Raw genomic sequence first — 20760 nt, forward strand, 5'->3', positions numbered from 1 at the left:
AATTATTTTCCGTGGGCAATTATCTCGAGACACGAGGCCATCAAGATATACGAATAGTGTATACACTCTGCATGGTATCGCGTGAATTTAACAGCACGCGATTAATTTTGCACGTAAATCCGATATAACACTTTTACCAATTAAATCTTTAATTAAGAATGGTAAATAAAATAAAATAATGAGTAACCTGATTGATAAATTTTGTGAATATAAAGTATATCGACTGAAAGTTATCTGAAAATGTAATCAATTTAATTTAGTTATTTTATTATAATATTATATATATATATATATATATATATATATATCTTAATGGAGAGCATTCATTTAATTTATATGTTAGAAATTTTTGTTCTCCTTTTAAATTTAAATTAGAATCTTTGATTGAAAAAGACATAATATAGGATTTCATAAAAAAAAAGAAATATTTATATTAAATAAATAATAAGTTTAATTAACCAGGCACTTTGAAAAAGTTATATGTTATATAATTACAATAAAATTGATTGCGAGAGTGTATTTATTGCATATCGTAATCTACTAACACACGATTGCAATCACGTAGAGGTATAATGATGAAGTACATACGTTGGCTACGCTACACCGTATGTTCCCGAGCCGCAGAAATAAGCTTTGACCATGCTGTCCATCGTTCTGTCGCCTTTATCCAACGTGCGTAGGCTGTAGCAACGTGGAGGGGACGATTGGTATCAGAAATGTAGATACATCGCGGTATGGATCATTGCACACGTGAAATTCCATACAGAATAAATGCAATTTGGAATAAAAGAAATAATTGAGCAACTTATTTAGCAAAACGCGAATTGTCATTTTTATTCATGATACATAATATTTTTCTAAATATTTAAACAATTAGAATCAAAAGCCATGCGATCCAAGCTTAGGTCTTTGAAAGCCTTATATTAGTTTCTGTATACATATATATCTATATATATACATATAATTTTACCAACAAACTGCGCGCCGATTATTTGTCGGACTTAAAACACAGTAATTGTTAGAATTAAAAACCCTTCCCTCCCCGGAATTAAATCGACTCGATTTAATTATCTAAAAACTGTAAAGAAATTTATTGCGAAAAATATTACCTCAGCCAGGGTTCGAACCTGGAACCTGGAACCTCTTAGAATCAATTAGAATCAAAAGTCATGCGATCCAAGCTTAGGTCTTTGAAAGCCTTATATTAGTTTCTGTATACATATATGTATATATATAGACATATATGTATACAGAAACTAATATAAGGCTTTCAAAGACCTAAGCTTGGATCGCATGGCTTTTGATTCTAATTGTTTATATATTGTTACGATCCTATTTCTCTTATTATTATTTATTCACGTCGCCTGAGAAAGACGTTTCAAACTATTATTAACCGGTTATTGCGATGAATATTACCACATGCCTCGGTGGTCGAATTGGTACGACGCCCTACACGGAATGAGAGAGGTTCCAGGTTCGAACCCTGGCTGAGGTAATATTTTTCGCAATAAATTTCTTTGCAGTTTTTAGATAATTAAATCGAGTCGATTTAATTCCGGGGAGGGAAGGGTTTTTAATTCTAACAATTACTGTGTTTTAAGTCCGACAAATAATCGGCGCGGAGTTTGTTGAAAAAATTATATGTATATATATAGACATATATGTATACAGAAACTAATATAAGGCTTTCAAAAACCTAAGCTTGGATCGCATGGCTTTTGATTCTAATTGTTTGTATATTGTTACGATCCTATTTCTCTTATTATTTTCTAAATATTTATTAAGTTACGTTTGATAAAATTATTAAGGTACTATGTGATACTTATTTTATCCTAAATTATATTAACATTCTTAAATCTAAATAAAAATTAATTGGGATTGGTATCAGATTTACAATTAATGAAATTAATAATTGTATACTGTTAAGTTCATGTAATGTATTGCTATATACGTATATAGCAATGACTTTGTATCTCGAGATAATTGTTCTAACTTATATATCGTTAATGCAATTTGCTAATAAAAATATGAAAGTAATCGAATAAGATACAAGCCATTTTCGGTCTAATCTTAGATCTTAGGCAGCTCAATATTAATTTTTTCCATATATATGTGTTATTAATAATACATATATATTCCAACTTTTTACTGCGCGCCGATCACAGCCGGACTTGAAACGCAGCTACCGTTGGAACATTTAAAAACCTGGCTTGTATCTTATTCGATTGTGTATCATAGCGGTCTTGTTTTCTCTTATTATTTATGAAAGTAATATTAATATTGATATAAAATGCATTTAACGTGGGGGGGGGGCGTTCAATTAAATTAAAATAGAAACTTAAAAAGCTTCCTTATTGAAACGCATTCCACGATGCGATCTTGGACTAAAGCGAGCCCTCAACATTTTCATCGAGCAATAATATAAATTGTTCAGCGGACAAAAGGGGAGAAATATATATCATCCGATATATATTTATTGCGCGTTATTACGAGACGCGGCATAACATTATCATCGCGCATTACGTATGCGGAGGCTTGTTTGACGAGCGGTTTGCGGTAACTAATGGGCTGGGTCCTCGTTCTATCGAGATGCTCCTATCGACAATATCCACGAGTCCTTTTGGACCAAGATTCATTATAGAAAGATTTCTGTATGCAGGACATAGGTACGTGGAGAGATCAGAGTGCGCATAGCAGAGCTCGTCCAATCAGAAATACCTTTTTTTCTAATGGAATAAGTTTACACGTTCGAATATCCGTAATTGGATCAACCCTTTTCATGATCGATACACCTTAAGATAATTATATTTCAATGGAATTTACTTCATTAGGATATAAATAATATACATTTTGTTTTCGATATCGATTGATAAAATGTCTCAAAATTATCGCTTATTTTTAAATTTATTAATTCTTTAAATAATTTAGGGAAAAATAATTTGTATATTTCATTATCCGTTTGAATTTCTGCACTTTAATTCGACATTTTTCTTTTTTAATTATTTATTCAAGAACTATACTATTTAAAATTAAAAAATTAATAGTTAAAAACTAATAATTAAATATTAAATACATAGTCAAATATATCAACTATTAAACTTATTCGCTATAATAATGCTGATATTTTTTATATCCTACAAGTGCAAATAAATTTTCAAAATGTAAAACCGACTCGTGGTATATAATATTCCAAGCAATACATCTTTTCTTTCATATGCCTAAGCAATCATTACACGCGAAGAACGTTTTACAAAGCTCTGCACAAGTTACGCGCCATTCTTCATATCAATTACGTTTATGTATACGTTTATGCATCGGGCCCCTCTCTCCCCGTCAACGTTTGCCAGCAACACCTCGTCGCTCGTGTACCCCGAATAATTTGGATGCGAGAGAGTGATCGATCGGTCGCGTACACACCATCGTACGTATATTATCGGCGATAAACGATAAATCAGATGCCATGCGGAGTGCGGACTTCTCGACGCCACACGATTAAAGACCCCGAAAGTTGTCAGGACGCACGCACGTGTGTACACGTGTTGCGTTCAACACGATGCTATTCGATGCCGCTTGTCGATCGTTCGAAAGGAAGTCGAACAGGAAGGATAATTAATATTGGAAAACATCCAGTCAGGGTATCACTAAGAAATATAAAAAAAATTAATCACTCGCAAAATGATTTTCACTAGAAGTGCGTTTTTTTTTTTCAGTAAAATACTTTTTTCTGATTCAGTCTTTCTTTAAATAGAATGTTTTTTTTCTCAGAATAATGCTGTAAAAAATCAAATATGTGTCTATATTATATATGTATATAACTATGTATATATTTTATTAGGTTTTTAATTGTATTTTATATAATATATGTGAATTAAAGTTATCGATTTTATGAATTGTATAATTTTTTAAGTAGTTAAAAAAAGTCAAATTAAAGTGCAAAAATTCAAACTTATCAATCTTAATCAAATTATAATAAAATATTGTAAATATATTTACAATATTTTATTATGAAATAATATAAATACATGTTTTATATTATATTTCTTATATTATGTATTTCTTAATATAATATAAAATATTACATATAGTATGTATAATATGTATATATATAAACATAATATATTCAATTCTTTCTTACATTTTCTTTAACTAAATCATCTTCACATTGTTAATTCGACTTTCTATATATGCGATCATCCGCTTTCCAGATGGAGATAAATGATTTTTACACTTTTACAAGTCCGTGTTGCGGACAGTCCGGCTAAACATTTCACTACTGTCCTCGAACGTGCACACAATGCGGTACCAAATGATAATCTGGCGATAAGGTATGGGATAAGAATTCCGACGCGGGGTAGGACACGTGAATGTGGCCTGATTAGCGTGATAGTATCAGTCGCGTGGGTAGACGTCGACGTGGGCGTGAATGGATTCTACGTTCGATCGTTTTTCATGTTTTATAATCAATTTGCGCGCATCGCGTGTCAGGCTACCTGCGGCAGAACGTTAATCAAAGACATTTTCAATTGAGACGCATCTTGACACGTCTGCAAAAAAATATTATCTGTTACCTCGAGCATTGTAGACGCGGTAAATTTTTCCTCGGCGAAAGACGCTGAATAAATTAAAACGGTAAAAAAGCATGTAACAATCTTTTTGGAATATTAATACAAAAATTGATAATTTCTTTTATTATATTTATAGAACATTTCTTTAATTAAATTCTTGCGCCAGAGTGTATTAATCCATCATTATTATCGGATTATATTTGATTTAACATCCTGACTTTTATTTATCTTTGCGCTATTTTTTGATTATTCGATTCGACAGACAACTTCGTACTTTGTTATGCTACAGACATTTCAGACGATGGCTCTTTCATTTGCAGTATCAAGATATAACGTAGGAATCTTTGAACTGTAACGAACTGCAACTAAAACGCTTGTCTGCCCTATAGTAATAATAGTGCCGACCGAAATTTTGGACGCCTGCCATTACGAAAATCTTATGTTGGAGATAATCACATATAAACTCGCGAGTGATCACGAACTTCGAGTGTAAAATTTTCGGATATTGAATTGTCCCACTGATAACTGCCGCTTGTGTATGTTTTTCTCTAAGTATTAGACAATTATTTTGACAAATTAGAAAAAAATTAGCATTTTCAATTAATTTTTACATTTGATCTTGGTATAATGCTTCAGATTTTATAAAATTTTTAAAGATGATAGCCATCCAGCATAAGAATTTAATGAATAAAAAAAATTCATAAAAGTTTAAAGGATTATTCTATATTTAGATTTCTTTTTTTAAAGAATCGAGCATTTTACACTCTTGCTCATTTCTCTTGAACTTTTTATCAATCAATATCCGTCCCTTTAATGATCTCCCCAATAAACGTGTAAAACGCGCACAAATGAGAAATGCTATTGTCTTCCCATGCGGCGACCTATCTTCTCGCGATACAATCGATACCTACCGCATCGACGCCCAAGTCTCGTCGTCGAAGGAAGGCACGTTTGAATCGCACGTTTTGGCACGACCCATGTCTCGTCGGCCGTCATCACGGCGATGAGTTAATGCTAATGAACGAGCGCGGCGATTCGTCTAAATTAATTAACGCTTCCTAAACCACCGTGAAATTAGCGCTAGCGCGTGGGACGTGGCGCGTTGTTGGGTGCCCATTATTCCGGGCTAATGGACCGATGGCGGAGAGTGTGGGTGGTGTGTGTTACGGTGTACCCCGTGGGGTTTCTCACACGCGCATCACGCACATACGCGCGGGGCACCGACGTCTATCACGCGCGGCTTGTATCGCGCGCCGTAAGTGGACGCATGTGCGAAGGTGGGGCCGCGCCGTGCCGGTGCACGTCGCGTGTTACTGCGCTATGCATCAACGACGAAACAATGCCGGTGTAATTGAATATTTTGAGGGGATTATGATTTAAGAACCGCCGCCGGGCCGGCGGGAATCGCGCCTCCTCCTTCTACCCCCTCGTTTACTCCCTTCCCGTTTTCCCGTTTACATATGTATATACGACGGTTAACTAAGTGCGCTGCATAGGGAGTAATAAATAACGATTTGGGAATCGTCTCGACTTCGACGAGCCTCGTCCATCACTACGTGATGGTGAGGGTTACCGATTGGGGGGGGGGGAACCATCGATTTTGTAAATTCCGGCGTCAATACTTGCATGATGCAAATTTCCCGTCAACGAGTTTGCTCATGTCAATAATGAATATGTTATTTAGTCTTTTTTTTCTATTATTACACTGTTAAATTCATAGTGTCAGTCTATACTTAATTTGAAAGTCATTTTTTTTTATTATTCCTATGGGTCGCACCATTGTTCCTATACTCAATATGTCGTTAACTTGACTAACGCGAAGGAGTTAAAATAATAACTGTTTTGTGTTAAAATAATAAATTTCGACACACATGGTAATTAAAAATAACAAAATGTTATTTAACTCAAGGTATTGATGGTTTAAATTTCATCCTTTAATATATTTAACAGTGTAGAATTTAATATAAAATGAGGTTTTAACTTCATTAGAAATCTCTTTCACAGAACTTTCTTTAGTTATTTATATGCAGTTTAAAAATTAAGGCCTTACTTTTTGCCTATGGCGTAATCAATTCTCAATTATTATCTTCAAAAAATCAATTATACGTATGCATATACGTTAGAACAAATTCTTTTTATCTTCAAAAGCAGAGAGTTAATGATATGGGAAGAGAATAAATTTTTAAGTCTTATTCGTAACAGACCCGATAATTTGTGAACACACTGCCGCAGTCGTTTCGGGCATGGGCGGTTAAGATTGGTTCAAAGGTTGAAAGCGACGTAGGCGAAACATGGATATGAGAAAAGCGCCGAATCAGTTATAATGACAGAGCGCTGTGCGATAATTTTAGAGTAGTTCGCACGTTAACACGCAACACGACAACGCTCCCGGATGATGGTAACATTTTTCTGCAATCGCAATACGAGATAACGAAACACCTCCCTGTATTTCGGGTCTTCCGATTTTTCATCTGACAATCGAGCCTCGAGCATCGAGCTATGCGCTTAAGACAATTAAAATAAATTTGCTTTAGCATATATGGTTGTACAAGGTTTTTATATTTTTCGAACTCTTCTGGTTCAACTTATAATTTATTTAAAAAAAATTGCGCGCAATTTTGTATATTACATATATTTTTTTATCCTTACTGACGTGATTAGCTCAAAATAATTTGTAATAAAATAAATTACTAGAATAACTTTAAACGCTTCTTATTTTACTGCTTATATAATTTATCTTTTTATCATATTTATAAATTAAGATTTTTTTATACATTAAGTTTCAATGATATAATGGAAATAACAAGACTTCATTCATCGTTTAATTGTAAGAATTTTTTTCTGAAAGAAAAATCTTGAAAAAAATCTCAATTTTAATATATTAACAAAAACTAATTACTAAAAACATAAAAAACAAATATAATCTCTTAGAGAATTTTGTTTTAGATTTAAATAAAAATCTTCCCTTAATATATTATTCATATAATTGTGTTTTATACTTGGTTTTATATAATTGTAAATCACTCTGCATTTTGATAACGTCAATGTATTCGACTGACACGTTGAATTAACATGTTGCTTTTATCAAGGTAGAATTAAAGACAGCTAGAACTTTCCCCTGATTATTGGAGAACATGCATGTCTCTCTCCCCGTGACGAGGAACAGGTTTATTTCTCCCAAGAAATCGACCGCCGTAATGTATCGATCTGAGCCACCTCGCATAACCAGAATCGCACATAGCGTGTACAAAGATACGGATCTGACTGCACCGAATGCACACACACTAGCGCAGCACGCGGTATGCAACGGCCGGGCATCCCAGAGAGCATATCCTTCCCCCCCCCCCTATACGACAAGAGATTCTCTTTCGCGCGCGCGACCACAAATCACGTGACCCACCTTCTTCTTGCGGCATCGCACGAACCCGGCAATCGTTATCGCGTTCGCACGAGATCCGACCGCACCGTTTATCCTCTCGGCGGCGTTCCTCCGTGTCGGGATCTCGAGGCGAGAGAGACGAACGATGAAGCTATCGACACGGATAACGCTCTCTGTAACACGATTCCGGAAATAGCGAAAATGGTTGCGCAGGATAGACGAGCGGCGGATAATTTCATCGTGTATCGGCGCCAAACTAGGCACAGCAACTAGGACAGGTGCATGCGATTTGCACGGAGATATAATGCGAGCAATAAATTAATTATTATTCAGAAAGAGCAAAAATATGAAAAGGAAGAGAAAGATCAGTTAAATAGTGTAACATGCAGACTTTGCCAAATATTTTGCAACCAAGTTTCGATGTACGAAACAAGAGTAATATTAAAAAGACAACTCACTAAATTGTATATATGTAGAGAAATATTAATATATAATATTATACGAAATTTTTTAATTCTTCCACAAACAAATTTATATATTTATTCGTTGATTATATCACTGCAATATAAAAAATGGCTAAGTGCCATATAAAAAAAATGCCTGATCTTTACTTCTTAATTCTATATTTGAATAGGAAAAATGAGCGGGTCGAGTATTATAGAAATTTAGAGTTAAGCATCTACGGCGTTTAATCTATGGTATATTATACTCATATTGTGGAAAACCTGACGATCTTCGTTCGAATATCCAATAAAGTAGACCACTACAAGGCCTCTTCGGACATAGAGACGGCCAGGACCGATAATAACCACTACTCTCTTCTTTGAATTGGGAGGATCGATTTTATCGCGGGGCCAAAGTCAAGTCTATGGGCAACCCCTTGAAATGTTTTCGTGACCGATTAACCCGAGCAGGTCCTTCATCGCATTAGAATCACTCGGACCACCCATCAGCCTACATTTACGCGGCTATCAATCTGATTTGAGTATTACGGCCAGCGCACGAAGCAATATATTGCAACCTTGTCCGCCCGTTAGATCGGCTCCTTCCCCGAATTCTCGCGACCGATATTACGAAAGATACGCGGAAATCGATTCACGTCCGTCAAAAGGCGAGCGAGCGCCTTTTATCAGATTTTGATCAACACCAGCACGAATCTCTGGCGCGCTCCACATTAAATTCTTCCAATCTTCGGAATAATCTTTATTCTCTCGAGCTATCCTTGAGATATTTTCATTCGAGCTACGTACTCTGTTCTTTTTGCGAAATCACAAGTCGATGCTATATAATTGCTGCCAGACTTTGGCACCAAGAATTAATGTAGGTTCATCCTTGCGCACATATGTACGTATTTTTATGATAAAATTAATTTTTTATCAATTACATATATATGTTTAGTTATACATGTTTTCTATAAATATAGTTTGTGCAATTATGCCTTTTCTTTGCAAAAAACTAAATGCTTCTATTATATTGCAACAATTTAACACATTTGCGCACGTTATCACGATAACAAGCACCGTTTCACCGTTAGCAATGGAACATTTGTGATTTGTAAGAACGATTGAGAATAAAAAATATAATCGTATACTCCTGGTGGGACTTGAACTTACAATCCCCGGTTTAGGAGACCGATGCCTTATCCATTAGGCCACAGGGGCGTTTGTGAGTTAAGCGCCTCTATAGTATGCAGTTCACGATGATGACGTTTAGACGTCGATTTGAATAATAAGTGTAAAATACACAAGACGCTATTTTCAAATATAATAATTATTAATCTTAAATTTATTTAATTTTATTATCGAGCAATTTTGCGTTGTCACATTATTTCCTATACTAATAATTATCCGGATTATGCCCGCTTTAATATTCACTTAGAGATATTCTTTCCACTAAAATATTAACCATTGAGTTAACATATTGAAGAAAATCAGGAGATAGATCATAGAGAACTCTTATTCTCTGTGTCGAGTAATGATAAATATTAAAATAGGTATAAATATTTCTTGAGAAATTATACACTAAAACATGTGAGAATCGTGCACACAAGAAATTCTTTAAGAATTTAAAGTTCTTGGCACTTTGTGAAAATGTCTAAAATTGCATAAAATCAGATTATCCTTAATTATATATACCAACGATGATCATCTTAGTTGCTCCCGATATTTTCTTTTCAATAAGACCAGATTCACCGTTCGCGCAAATTGAAAGTTCCTGTCCTGAAATGTCGCGATTAAGAATTCGGAGCTGCAATGCATGTATAAATATCTGTATGCAAATATGCGCGGACAAAACTGCCGTTCCGAGAGCAAAAGTGCTATCTGATTTCAATTTCCTTCGATAATCTTGGCGCCATCCTGGGCTTGCTATAAATAAGATGATCCGTAATCATCGTCCGTATTGCATTACACACCGATGACCGGACGTGTGCGTGTGTAATGCGTATTTGGTGGCCAGGTAAATGCGTGCAGGTAAATAATATTCGCGTTTTAACATTCACACACACAGAAAAAAGAAGTGTCAAATTAACACTGATATATATACTTATATATATATACGCAAGAATACGTTCTTGGAGAATATCAATTAAAAATTAAATAACAATTACTTCAATACTTTTAAAAGTACGGAAAAATAATATTTCATGTTTGAAGATCATAATAATTTTAAGTCCGCGAGATTCTTCCTGATGGGTGATGCAAACGCGCCGAGATACGTTCCCGTGATAATCTTAATTTTACGCATACCTATACCGCGTGAGAATGCGTTTACACGTACAAAGTGTGAGTGCACACGCACATACTTCGCGCACGATCGCCGATTTGCTAACCCGAATTATCGTCAACGCCCGAATATATATTAACACTACTTCAAGCGCCTCGTTATTTAAATTGGACTTCACGAATTTGTATCGTCGCCTGAGAGATTACATATGGATAATAGCGTTGGGTGGCGAGCGTAAGAAATGGTATAGAAATGGTTTATTACAGAAATAATTTAGACCCTGATATTGAACACTTTATTGTTGCAATCAATCTGTGTAAGATACAGAAAGTAATTTATATTCTTTTATATATAATACACACATGATGCAGTAAAGACAATGTGTAATGTATATACACAAATCTTATCATATGATAATATGTTATAGACTTCTAAATTTAAAAAAGAGACAATAAAGGAAGAAAATATAAAATATCATATTTTTTTGTATTTATATAATCAATATTCATTTCCAATGCAGAAAAGTATTTCATGTGGCGCAAAAAATAGCTCATAATTATTATTTTCTTATCTTTCTTATTAGGTAACTTGCTTTTATTAAAACAGTCATTTTTTATTGGACTGTGATACTATTAAATATTATCAGTCATTATTGTTTCATGTTTACGCGCTGATTTTTATAAAATACTTATAAGATTACTTTCAGTTTATTGCACGTGACGTATTATACGAATAACATATTAATGTTACAATGGATAAATAAGTTCGCTTGGGGTCAAAATTCTTTATACTTTATAAACCTACAATATTTTCAGAAATCTTTTCATTATCATCTCATAGTTTTGATAGTCTAGATCATTTCGATCTGGATGCTGCTCTATTATAAAATCACCTCGCTTTATCTCGCGTATCGCCTGACCGCCGTGTATAGAACCAGAGAAAAAGCGTAGTGCTTCAAGGTCTACCGCATTTTCTCTTCTCGCATGCTGACGCCTCCGTTTAACACCCATCCACAAAAATCGACAGCCGGCGCCCGTTTCTCGGCGCGAGTCTCGGACGGCGATGCCTATCGCCGTTTGCCCCTTCGCTATCGATTTAAGCCGAGAAACGAGGCGAAACAACTTCGAGGAAATTGTTTCTTCTATACCCGGCCGCGCGTCGCGTGCTTCTTTATTGAAAACTATAAACAGCTGCGGGGAAGAGCGTGGAGGGGGGGACGAGGTGTAAACGAGATACATCTAGGAGGTGAGAAATTGGGAGAGAGGAAAGAGAGATTCAACGGGGGCGCCTTAATCACCGTGAACGCCCGCTGGACATCGGCGCAAAAGGAAGACTTAGAAGAGAGGTCCGGGAGGACGAAAAGAAGAGTGGCCTGGTCTCTCGCACTTAGCATAATGTTCACCACGCCTGTCATTACCCTCGACACCGCGGACATACCAGCCTAACACCCTGCGTGGTCCCTGCCCGGGTATAGACACGCGAGGACGTGTACGGTATACGTTGTTGGCGAGCTTCGGATTATGGCGAGAGCGAACGTAAGGACGCCGTACGTCCGGAATATTAATCGGGCGCGATATAACTTAAATTAACTAAAGCGACCACATGTTTTTCCTTTTGCGCCTCGTCCTCGTCGTTGCGTCTTATTTCCGCGCCAGAAGGACGAGCGTCGTCGTTAGGAAAAAATATGTTTGTGAGGTTTTGAACCACGATAGTCTCGAACGCATCGAGTCGACGTGATACCGGTTAACTGGTTAAGGTGTAATTTTCAAGAAATTTTAATGGGAGATTGCAAAATGTGCTATCATCTCCGCTCTATTTAATATAATTTAAAGAGAGAAAGAATCTAATTGTGGAAATCGAATGGTAATATACATTATATATAATATAACTTTCATGTGTAATATGAACAAATATTTTTATTAAATTTAAATATAAATGTAACAAAATATTATAGAGAATTGTTAAAGTGCAGTAACAATATTCAGTAATAATACACATATGTTATTTAAAAAAGAAGAGTGTCACAGTATAAAAAAAGGTAAAAAAATTGCAGTCTTGTAAAATTACAATTAATGTATAAAACGTATAAAATTTTTTTATGGTATAGCGGAGTATTTTGTATCTAATTCGGTGAATCGAAACAACGAATTAAGTGAAAGTCTATAACTGAGGATTCTTTTCTTTATTGCGGTCTCCCTGAAAATTCTCTTGTAACACTCTTCTTCTCAAGATGTAACAGACATGTAAATGTTCTTGTACCTTTTAAGAAATAGAATTTATTTTGTTACGCTCTTGTACAAATTTGTAGAAGCGAGTAGGCGGTCAAACGATCTTTTTCGAATCTTCTAACGACGTGATTAACCTTAACGATGCTTAATTTCTCATAAATCGTCGTCAGTCTTGTGTATTACATTGTAGTATGAAAGAAAGAAAGAAAGAAAGAAAGAATCAATTTACGATCGTGTCAAAACATAAATTTGTCCTCGCGGAAACATCTTCGTTGCATAAATCAATAGTTTCTACTGTATCGATATTTTTAAATAGACTTTGCGAGGCTCTAGAGGATAAAAGATTTGAAAAGATTAAAAGATTTTTTGGATACAAAAGTAACTTCGTAAGATCGTTTCATGAAATGAACGGATAACAGACTTTGATGAAGATTAATATCGCGATATTGATAAATTAAGAGTGTAAATATGTTAAAATCTTGGAAAAAGCTGAAAGGCAGAAGAATCTCATTTGTATGTGATGATAGGTAAGGACCATCTACGATATATATAATATATTTTAACAAGAAACAAACGCGTTCTTATTTAAGAGAAAACTAAGATTTTTGAAGAATTATTTGGAATAGCTTTCTATTTTTTTTTTTTTTTTTTTTTTTATATATTAACTTTGCTCATAGTATTTGATTAATTATAACAGTATTAAAAATATTATTTCTCACATGATTAACAATACTTCAGTCTTCAGCATCGTTGTTCCTCTATTACGAGTCATTATTCTGAAGTAGTTTATCAAGTCATTTGTATTTTTAATTTTACAAAAGGTGGGATATAATTCACGTGTAAATCGCCGAGCGATTTTTAGACTCTTGTGAGACAGACCACCGCGTGGTTAGCGTAAGAATGGTGCTATTACAAATGCAGGCTATTATAGGTGGATGCCTTTTTTATCACAATGAGGTGTGATTTATTTGTAGAGGCAATCTCGCGAAAGGACACCTGATCCGCGCGAAAGAATATCTGGTTACTATGGCGCTTATGGAAATGTACATCGAATGACAAATATAGCTTGCCGGGGATCGCGATTTTGCGATGGCCACAAGATATTTACAACTGCTTGTAAAAACCGTTTAAAGAGAAAGAAATCTGAAACCGCGTAAGATATTTGTAGAAGTCCAAGATGAGAGCAAATCAGAAACAAATATAAAAGTTGTAAACGTTATATTGCAAAAAATGTTAAAAAATAATTCGACACGATATTCGGCTATCCCCAAAGGCCATCCTCTTTAGCTTCCTAATAATTAATTAAATTTTTAAATTTTTTTAATTAAAATTTTTAGTTCTACTATTTCTAAGTCAATATATTAGCGAAACTTCAAATTTTATTATTTAAAATTAAAAACCACGTTGTTCCTTATTTTATTAACAGAAATAAATATAATAATTTCCGCAAGAGGTACTGGAACGTTTCAATTAACATTGAATGTATCTCTTCGTTAGAAATATATCATCCGTCAATTCCTTTTATTTCGCGATATCGAGAAGCTACGATCGATCTTCAATTGGCGTTTGTACCAACGGGCGGTTGTAGAAGTACGAAGGATATATGTATAAGAACGTAATCATCATTTAAGAGATCATCTTATACGGAAGCTCTCATATATGCTGCTGCAACCAACCAACAATGCGTCATTACTCACGAATAAATAAAAGCGGCAATCTCGTGCGTGCAAGGTAGCGAACGATAATTTAAGTAGGCAAGGAAGAAAGGAGCGAGGTGGCTCCGATGGCTTCTCGGAGCCACGACGGCCGATGCGTTCCCGGTGATTTGATGCTTCCTGGGCTGAACGACGATTCAATCTGGCCGGATGAGGTCGCAGATTCATGTCGTTATGCGACAGCGTATCGTTTGGCACTTAAGTACAGCTTACGTGGCAATATGTTCGGCATACATAACGATCGTATATACTTAACTAAAGGCGAATTTACGCGGTGCACTTTAAATAATTGTCTCGTATGAATAATCCGAAATTTATTTTAGATAGATCGCGTTCTCAAAAAACTTGTGTCTTAGTTGTGCCTAACTTGAACCTTAGTGTTTCACGCATTTTTTCTTAAATATATTATAACTTTTTCCAACAATAATTTATTAGAGAGTGACTTGCAACATTAAATTTTGTATCCTTGTGATATATAATATTCGTACATAAGTTATTTGAGAGAGAAGAAATAATTTTACCTGAAAGAATATTTAGATTTAAATTGTTTAGATAGATTCGATAAATCATTAATTTAATTATCTCAATAATATTCTCTCTCAGTTTCTAACGAATATATGCTTTGTAATCTTCAGTTCCGACAACGTAACATAAGTAATTTTATTTTTATAACAGAGAATAACTTTGCAAAAATTAAAAACACTTCACTTTTCGAACACTTTGAGGAAGCTCATTAATATCAGTCCCGAAACCTCGTAAATTTGCCTGGAGTAAGTAGGACTTGCGGGAAGAGAGATCCCTAGTGACAAAGTCGCAAGAGCTCATGAAGAGTCAACAAAAAAGGTGGCGAAAATTCAAGAAGCTTCACCGAGGCGGTGTCTCTCTTTCGCTTTCTACCCCTGGAGGTATTCTTAATCGTTCATTACAACAAAGCGCCGCGGAGCGTTAACGGCACCCGTGGAGATCACTCGTAATTTAATCTCTCTTTAAATTACAAACAGTGGATGCGCACCAGCGACACACCGTCGCCACACACCGGGATGGCGACTCGAATTGCATCGTCCGAGAAACGAGCAGTCGATTATTGTATTTTCGAACGCGCCGCAAAATGTAATATGTCACTAACTTGTAAATAATTTGCTGACACGAATTGACAATACGCGTTGTTCCTTCGTAGAAATTCAGGCAGCGGAATTCGAAGTACGAATTAGCATGTCATATTTCATCACCTCGCCTGTCTGCTTGTCGGCGAATAGCCCCGAGTTGTCTATGTTCGAATCGATAAGAATCGACGTGTCGCTTGCTCTTATGATCGCGTTTCTGCTGAAGAAATCAACTGAAGCTAATTTTGAGACATGATTAAGAAATAGATCTTGGAGAGTATCAGTTTGATCATGTCAATTTCGTCATGTCATATTTCATCGCAATTTAATTAAGGAACTGATGAAAATGAAGTTAAAACACAGCCTGAGTTTCATTTTTCGCTATTCAATAATCGACTTTTTTGAAAAGTTTAAATATATGTATGTATGTTAATAGTTTTTTAATAACATTTTTTTCGGAGATTTGGAAAAGAACAATAACACGCGCGCGTGAAAAACTAGATTAAAATATAATAAATTTTTAAAGCATTAAGATTATTTTTGGAGCAAAACTAAGATGAAGAGTTTATCTTCAAATAACAGATTTAATAATCTTTCTAAATAGAATATAATCTATAGAATAATCATTTAAATTAAAATTAAAAAAAAATTATATAATTCACGTGTAATTGTTAAAATTTGTTATTAATAATATACATTACACACATATCAATCAATTAAAATAAATTTTGTCATCAAATAAACATCAAGTAACAATATGTCCATTACGAAACATTTTCTTAATTAAATAGAATTGATCGATATATATATCTTAAACGACACTATAATCAATTTATTTAAAAAGTGCAAAATAATTTGTCAAAGGGCAAAAAACAGAATAAGTACTCGACGTGATTTTATTTCACAAAACGTTGGATATTTCGAGACCATATATAACAATCCTGCTTGTGTACGGCTTTGGTATGTTTTTTGTATCTGTTTTTACGGAAGGTCAGCACTGTATCAGTCGCTCTTCAATACGAGCGAGCAGGCTGTGGAACGTATACCGTGAGGACTGTGTGTATTTACGTTACTTCTCGACGAGATAATCGCGACAATAAGTGTTAGAGTTAGAAAGTATATATAGATAAAAGAATATTAGCAAGCACGATTAAAAATTCGAAAACGTATCGACGCGACGTCGCGACGATTGTATACCTAATTATATTGAAGTAGATATTTCGCGCAATTTTTTTATTTGGCGTATAAAAATCGAGAAGGAAAGTGAAATATAATTGAATATAATTGAAAATATAATTGAATATGATTTTACTAATCGCGACAATTTATTTTTACAGAGAGAAGATGATCTGCATAAAGCGATAAAATTGACTACGAGGGAAAGGAGATTCATAAAATTTGCGTCAGTGGCATACGATGGTCAACTGTATATGACTCCGCAGGACTTTCTCGACAGCGTCATTGATGCCGAACCTCGACGTATGTGTAACACACGTTTATTTACTGTAATAAATATCCGTTTTAATCTTTGCAACGAAAGTTATTCAAGTGGTAGATTAAAATAATGAAGAATTACGTCATTTTTTCCATCTTCAATAATATAAAATTAATAAATGAAGAAATGTATATGGTTTTGTTATAACTCGTTTAACTTGTATAACAAATACATCTTTTATTTAAATAATATCTTTCCGTTATCAATAAATATCTTTTTGGAAATTTTCGGAAAGAGAAAATTTTTATTCGATATATGTTTTCTATAGCACAGCCATTATACCAAAGGTTTATACCTGCGTGAATTATACATTGCATTCTCACTGGTACGTTTCATAATAAACTTCTCTTGATGTGGCACACGTGATTCTAATAATATTTTCAGCGAGATTAAAGAGGCGCGTGCTGACCGATCAGGAGCTCGAAGTGATGAGAAATTCGACTTCTACGCTACGCCATGGAAGCACACATATGTTCCGAAATTTGCGAGACAAAGGTAATTAAATATAATAATATGAGATAAATTATAATGTAGGATCTATAAGAGCAAATACTTTTATTCCTTAATGGTCTAAATAATAATAATTTATATAAGTGTGGCGGTCAGCAGTCCGCCACGAATACGCGATGGTACGCACGCAACACGGGTGGTATGACGGAAGGCGCGCGGCGCGGGCGGCAGCACGGTATCGATCGGCGAGAAGGTTCGGCGCGCGCCCGCTACGCGGCGCATCGCCAGCAAATTCTCTCGTAATGAAGATTCGACATCGACTCCTATATCAAGGGCAGCTGCCGGGTGAAAATCAATTTTTATTTCTTTGAACACTACCGATATTATAGAGTATAGAGAATATGGGGACACACTACTAGGCGCTAGGCGCCCTAGGGTGGTTGTATCCAGAAAACAAAGAATCAAAGAAATATTTCTTTGTTTTCGGGATACAACCACCCTAGGGCGCCTAGCGCCTAGTAGTGTGTCCCCATATTCTCTATAATATCGGTAGTGTTTAAAGTTCAAAGAAATAAGAATTGATTTTCACCCGGCAGCTGCCCTTGATATAGGGGTCGATGTCGAGTCTTCCTTACGAGAGAATTTGCTGGCGATGCGCCGCGTAGCGGACGCACGCCGAACCTTCTCGCCGATCGATACCGTGCTGCCGCCCGCGCCGCGCGCCTTCCGTCATACCGATCGTGTTGCGTGCGTACCGTCGCGGTCGCGCGTTCGTGGCGAACAGCTGACCGCTACAATAAATAAAAATAATCATCTACATCAGATGACAATTATAACACATGATAAAAAATACATAAGAAGGGCAATTGTATTAAACAATATCGTGCAAGAATGATATTTTAATATAGGGTAAACCAGCCAGTGAATGAACGGGGTCCAGTGAATGAACAAAATCACTTATATTTTAAATATGAAAATGATTATGGGTCAAAGATAAATGATTTTGTGATAAAAATTAAGAGAAAAATTAACAGGTGGCGTTAAGATCAATGTCACGGTTATGAACAAAGTGTCGACTTAAGGAAAAATATTTTTATGCTTATGACGTGCAAGCTAATAAGAGGTTAATTTTGAAGAGGTTGCGATTTTACGTTTGAATAAGCGTTATAATTGATTTTCGAAGGTAAATATTGCATCAAGATAGAGTCAACATTTTATTTTGTCAAACATTTTTTTGTAAATTTGTAAAAATACGCTAAATATAATGATGTCTATTCACTGGTGTGATTTTCTAACCTTTTTCTAGTGAATGAACATGTGGGCTCTATTTTGGTAATTAGGTAGTATCTAGATAGTAATGATAGTAATCTAGATAAATTGACTTGACATTTTTAATTTTCGACATTTTTAATTTAAAAAAAACGTCTCTATAGCTATTATACATATGATTCAATAACTACAGAAGATACTGCTGTAAATATGTTGATCAAATTATTCCAAAAAATAAAAAAAGAGTAACTAGTAAGTCTACGTCAAAGAAAAAGAAATTTATTAATTCTGAGACTGAAAAGAAGTAAAGTTACTTTAATCCCCGATTCGAGATAAAACTATTGTCAAGAGTTAAGAAGCCAAAGAAGCTTTATGTTAGGTTAGGTTAGATTAGGATTAGGATTAGGTTAGGTTAGGTTAGATTAGCTTTATAATACATAAGTTTATATGCTTTATAGTATTATTCCAGTGCAAAAATAACATTCTGTGATTGTTAACATATAATATTTAACTTTAATTATTAAGATCTATATACATTAGTAGGTATGTATCTACATGAAATACATATGTTCATTCACTGGTAAGCAGCCGTTCATTTACTGGCAATTCTGTTCATTCACTGGTATATCGGTCCTTTTGTCACTTTTCCATTTATTTTCTAAATGTTTTATTCTGAAAGCACCTTTAATATTTTTTTTAATAATCAGTATGATATATTGAATCAACTACATCGATGCTGAAAGTGATACGGATAATAATTTTATTTCACGTCTCTAGTGAATAGGAGCACCCCTTATTTGTTCATTCACTGACTGGTTTACCCTATTCGTGCATAAAGTTTATAACACCAATAAATAAAACTCTACGATTCGAGTTACTGTAAGAAAATCCACGATTGATAGGGTCTCGATAAATTTACGAGCTTCAAGAACCGCGGTTCGCACCTCGGAGCTTTCTACCGAAATATGCGATTCGACGAGAGAAAAAAGGCGAGACGCGCGTGATAAGCAGGACACTATCGATCGCGATCGACGTGTATGTACGGCCGCAACCTGTACTTACGGTATTTACAGGGCTTACTCGACACAGGTTTCCGCCACCCACGTGCACAATAACGCTCGTCGCGGCAGACAGGGCTGTATCATTAGTTTAATGGCGCGGCTGCACTTCTCTCGGCGGCAGTGTTTTCGCCTTACTCCTTGCGCGTGCATCGCACGTTCGTCGCGCTAATGGAAATGCAAATAATCGGCAGACGTAAGGGGAGCCGCGATGGGAGAGGAGGGGGCCAGTCAGTTTCACACTTCTCTTCAATAATAACGAGTTTCTCGTCCCTGTACCGCCACCGTCTGTCACGGCTGCTTTCTCCTCTTTTTCTCCCCCTTTTCGCGTGCGTGCGAGGCGGAATTATACCGGCGCGCTGATAAACCGGGCCGCTTTTAAGGACACTCGGTGGAGCCGCGCGAGACCGTTACAATTAAGAACAACTTAAGGAGATTGGACGCTATCGACGAGAAACCGCCTGGTAACGACCGGGATGGCGTCATCGAGTATAACAATATATCTGAATATCCGCTGATTCCCGGGCGATCGTAATCGTAACATCTAGTCACTGCACTTCCTTATTGTGTCAACGACACGTGTCACTTTTCGCATTATTGCGCGCGCTTTAGTTAGTTCTCTGATAACTTCGAGCTAAATATCGATATATCTCACTTTCCGTAAGTCAGGAATATTATAAATCACAGCTTCTTAAACATTTCAAGTATATTCGTATCTAGAGAATAAATATTAGAAACTTTATTTTTATAGATATCTTTTATAACACATATTAC

General features: G+C 35.4%; 2 protein-coding genes across 6 annotated transcripts in view; one reads left to right on the forward strand and one right to left on the reverse strand.

The window, feature by feature from the left end:
- LOC143893441 (cytochrome P450 27C1-like) overlaps positions 1–20760 on the reverse strand; it is a 363376-nt gene that overhangs the window by 323136 nt on the left and 19480 nt on the right. The gene's annotated exons all lie outside the window — the stretch shown is intronic.
- The window catches only part of LOC143893438 (calcium uptake protein 3, mitochondrial-like), a 31700-nt gene that overhangs the window by 3062 nt on the left and 7878 nt on the right, over positions 1–20760 (forward strand). For all 4 annotated transcript variants that reach the window (XM_077398817.1, XM_077398815.1, XM_077398818.1 and 1 more), the window contains exons 2-3: positions 17052–17193; positions 17594–17704. In XM_077398817.1, the coding sequence (XP_077254943.1) occupies positions 17052–17193; positions 17594–17704 (253 nt within the window). The remainder of the gene's footprint in view (positions 1–17051; positions 17194–17593; positions 17705–20760) is intronic.

This window comes from Temnothorax americanus, unplaced genomic scaffold (assembly GCF_048541705.1).
Source record: "Temnothorax americanus isolate GAGA-0224 unplaced genomic scaffold, ASM4854170v1 Scaffold12, whole genome shotgun sequence".
Classification (NCBI taxonomy): Eukaryota; Metazoa; Arthropoda; class Insecta; order Hymenoptera; family Formicidae; genus Temnothorax; species Temnothorax americanus.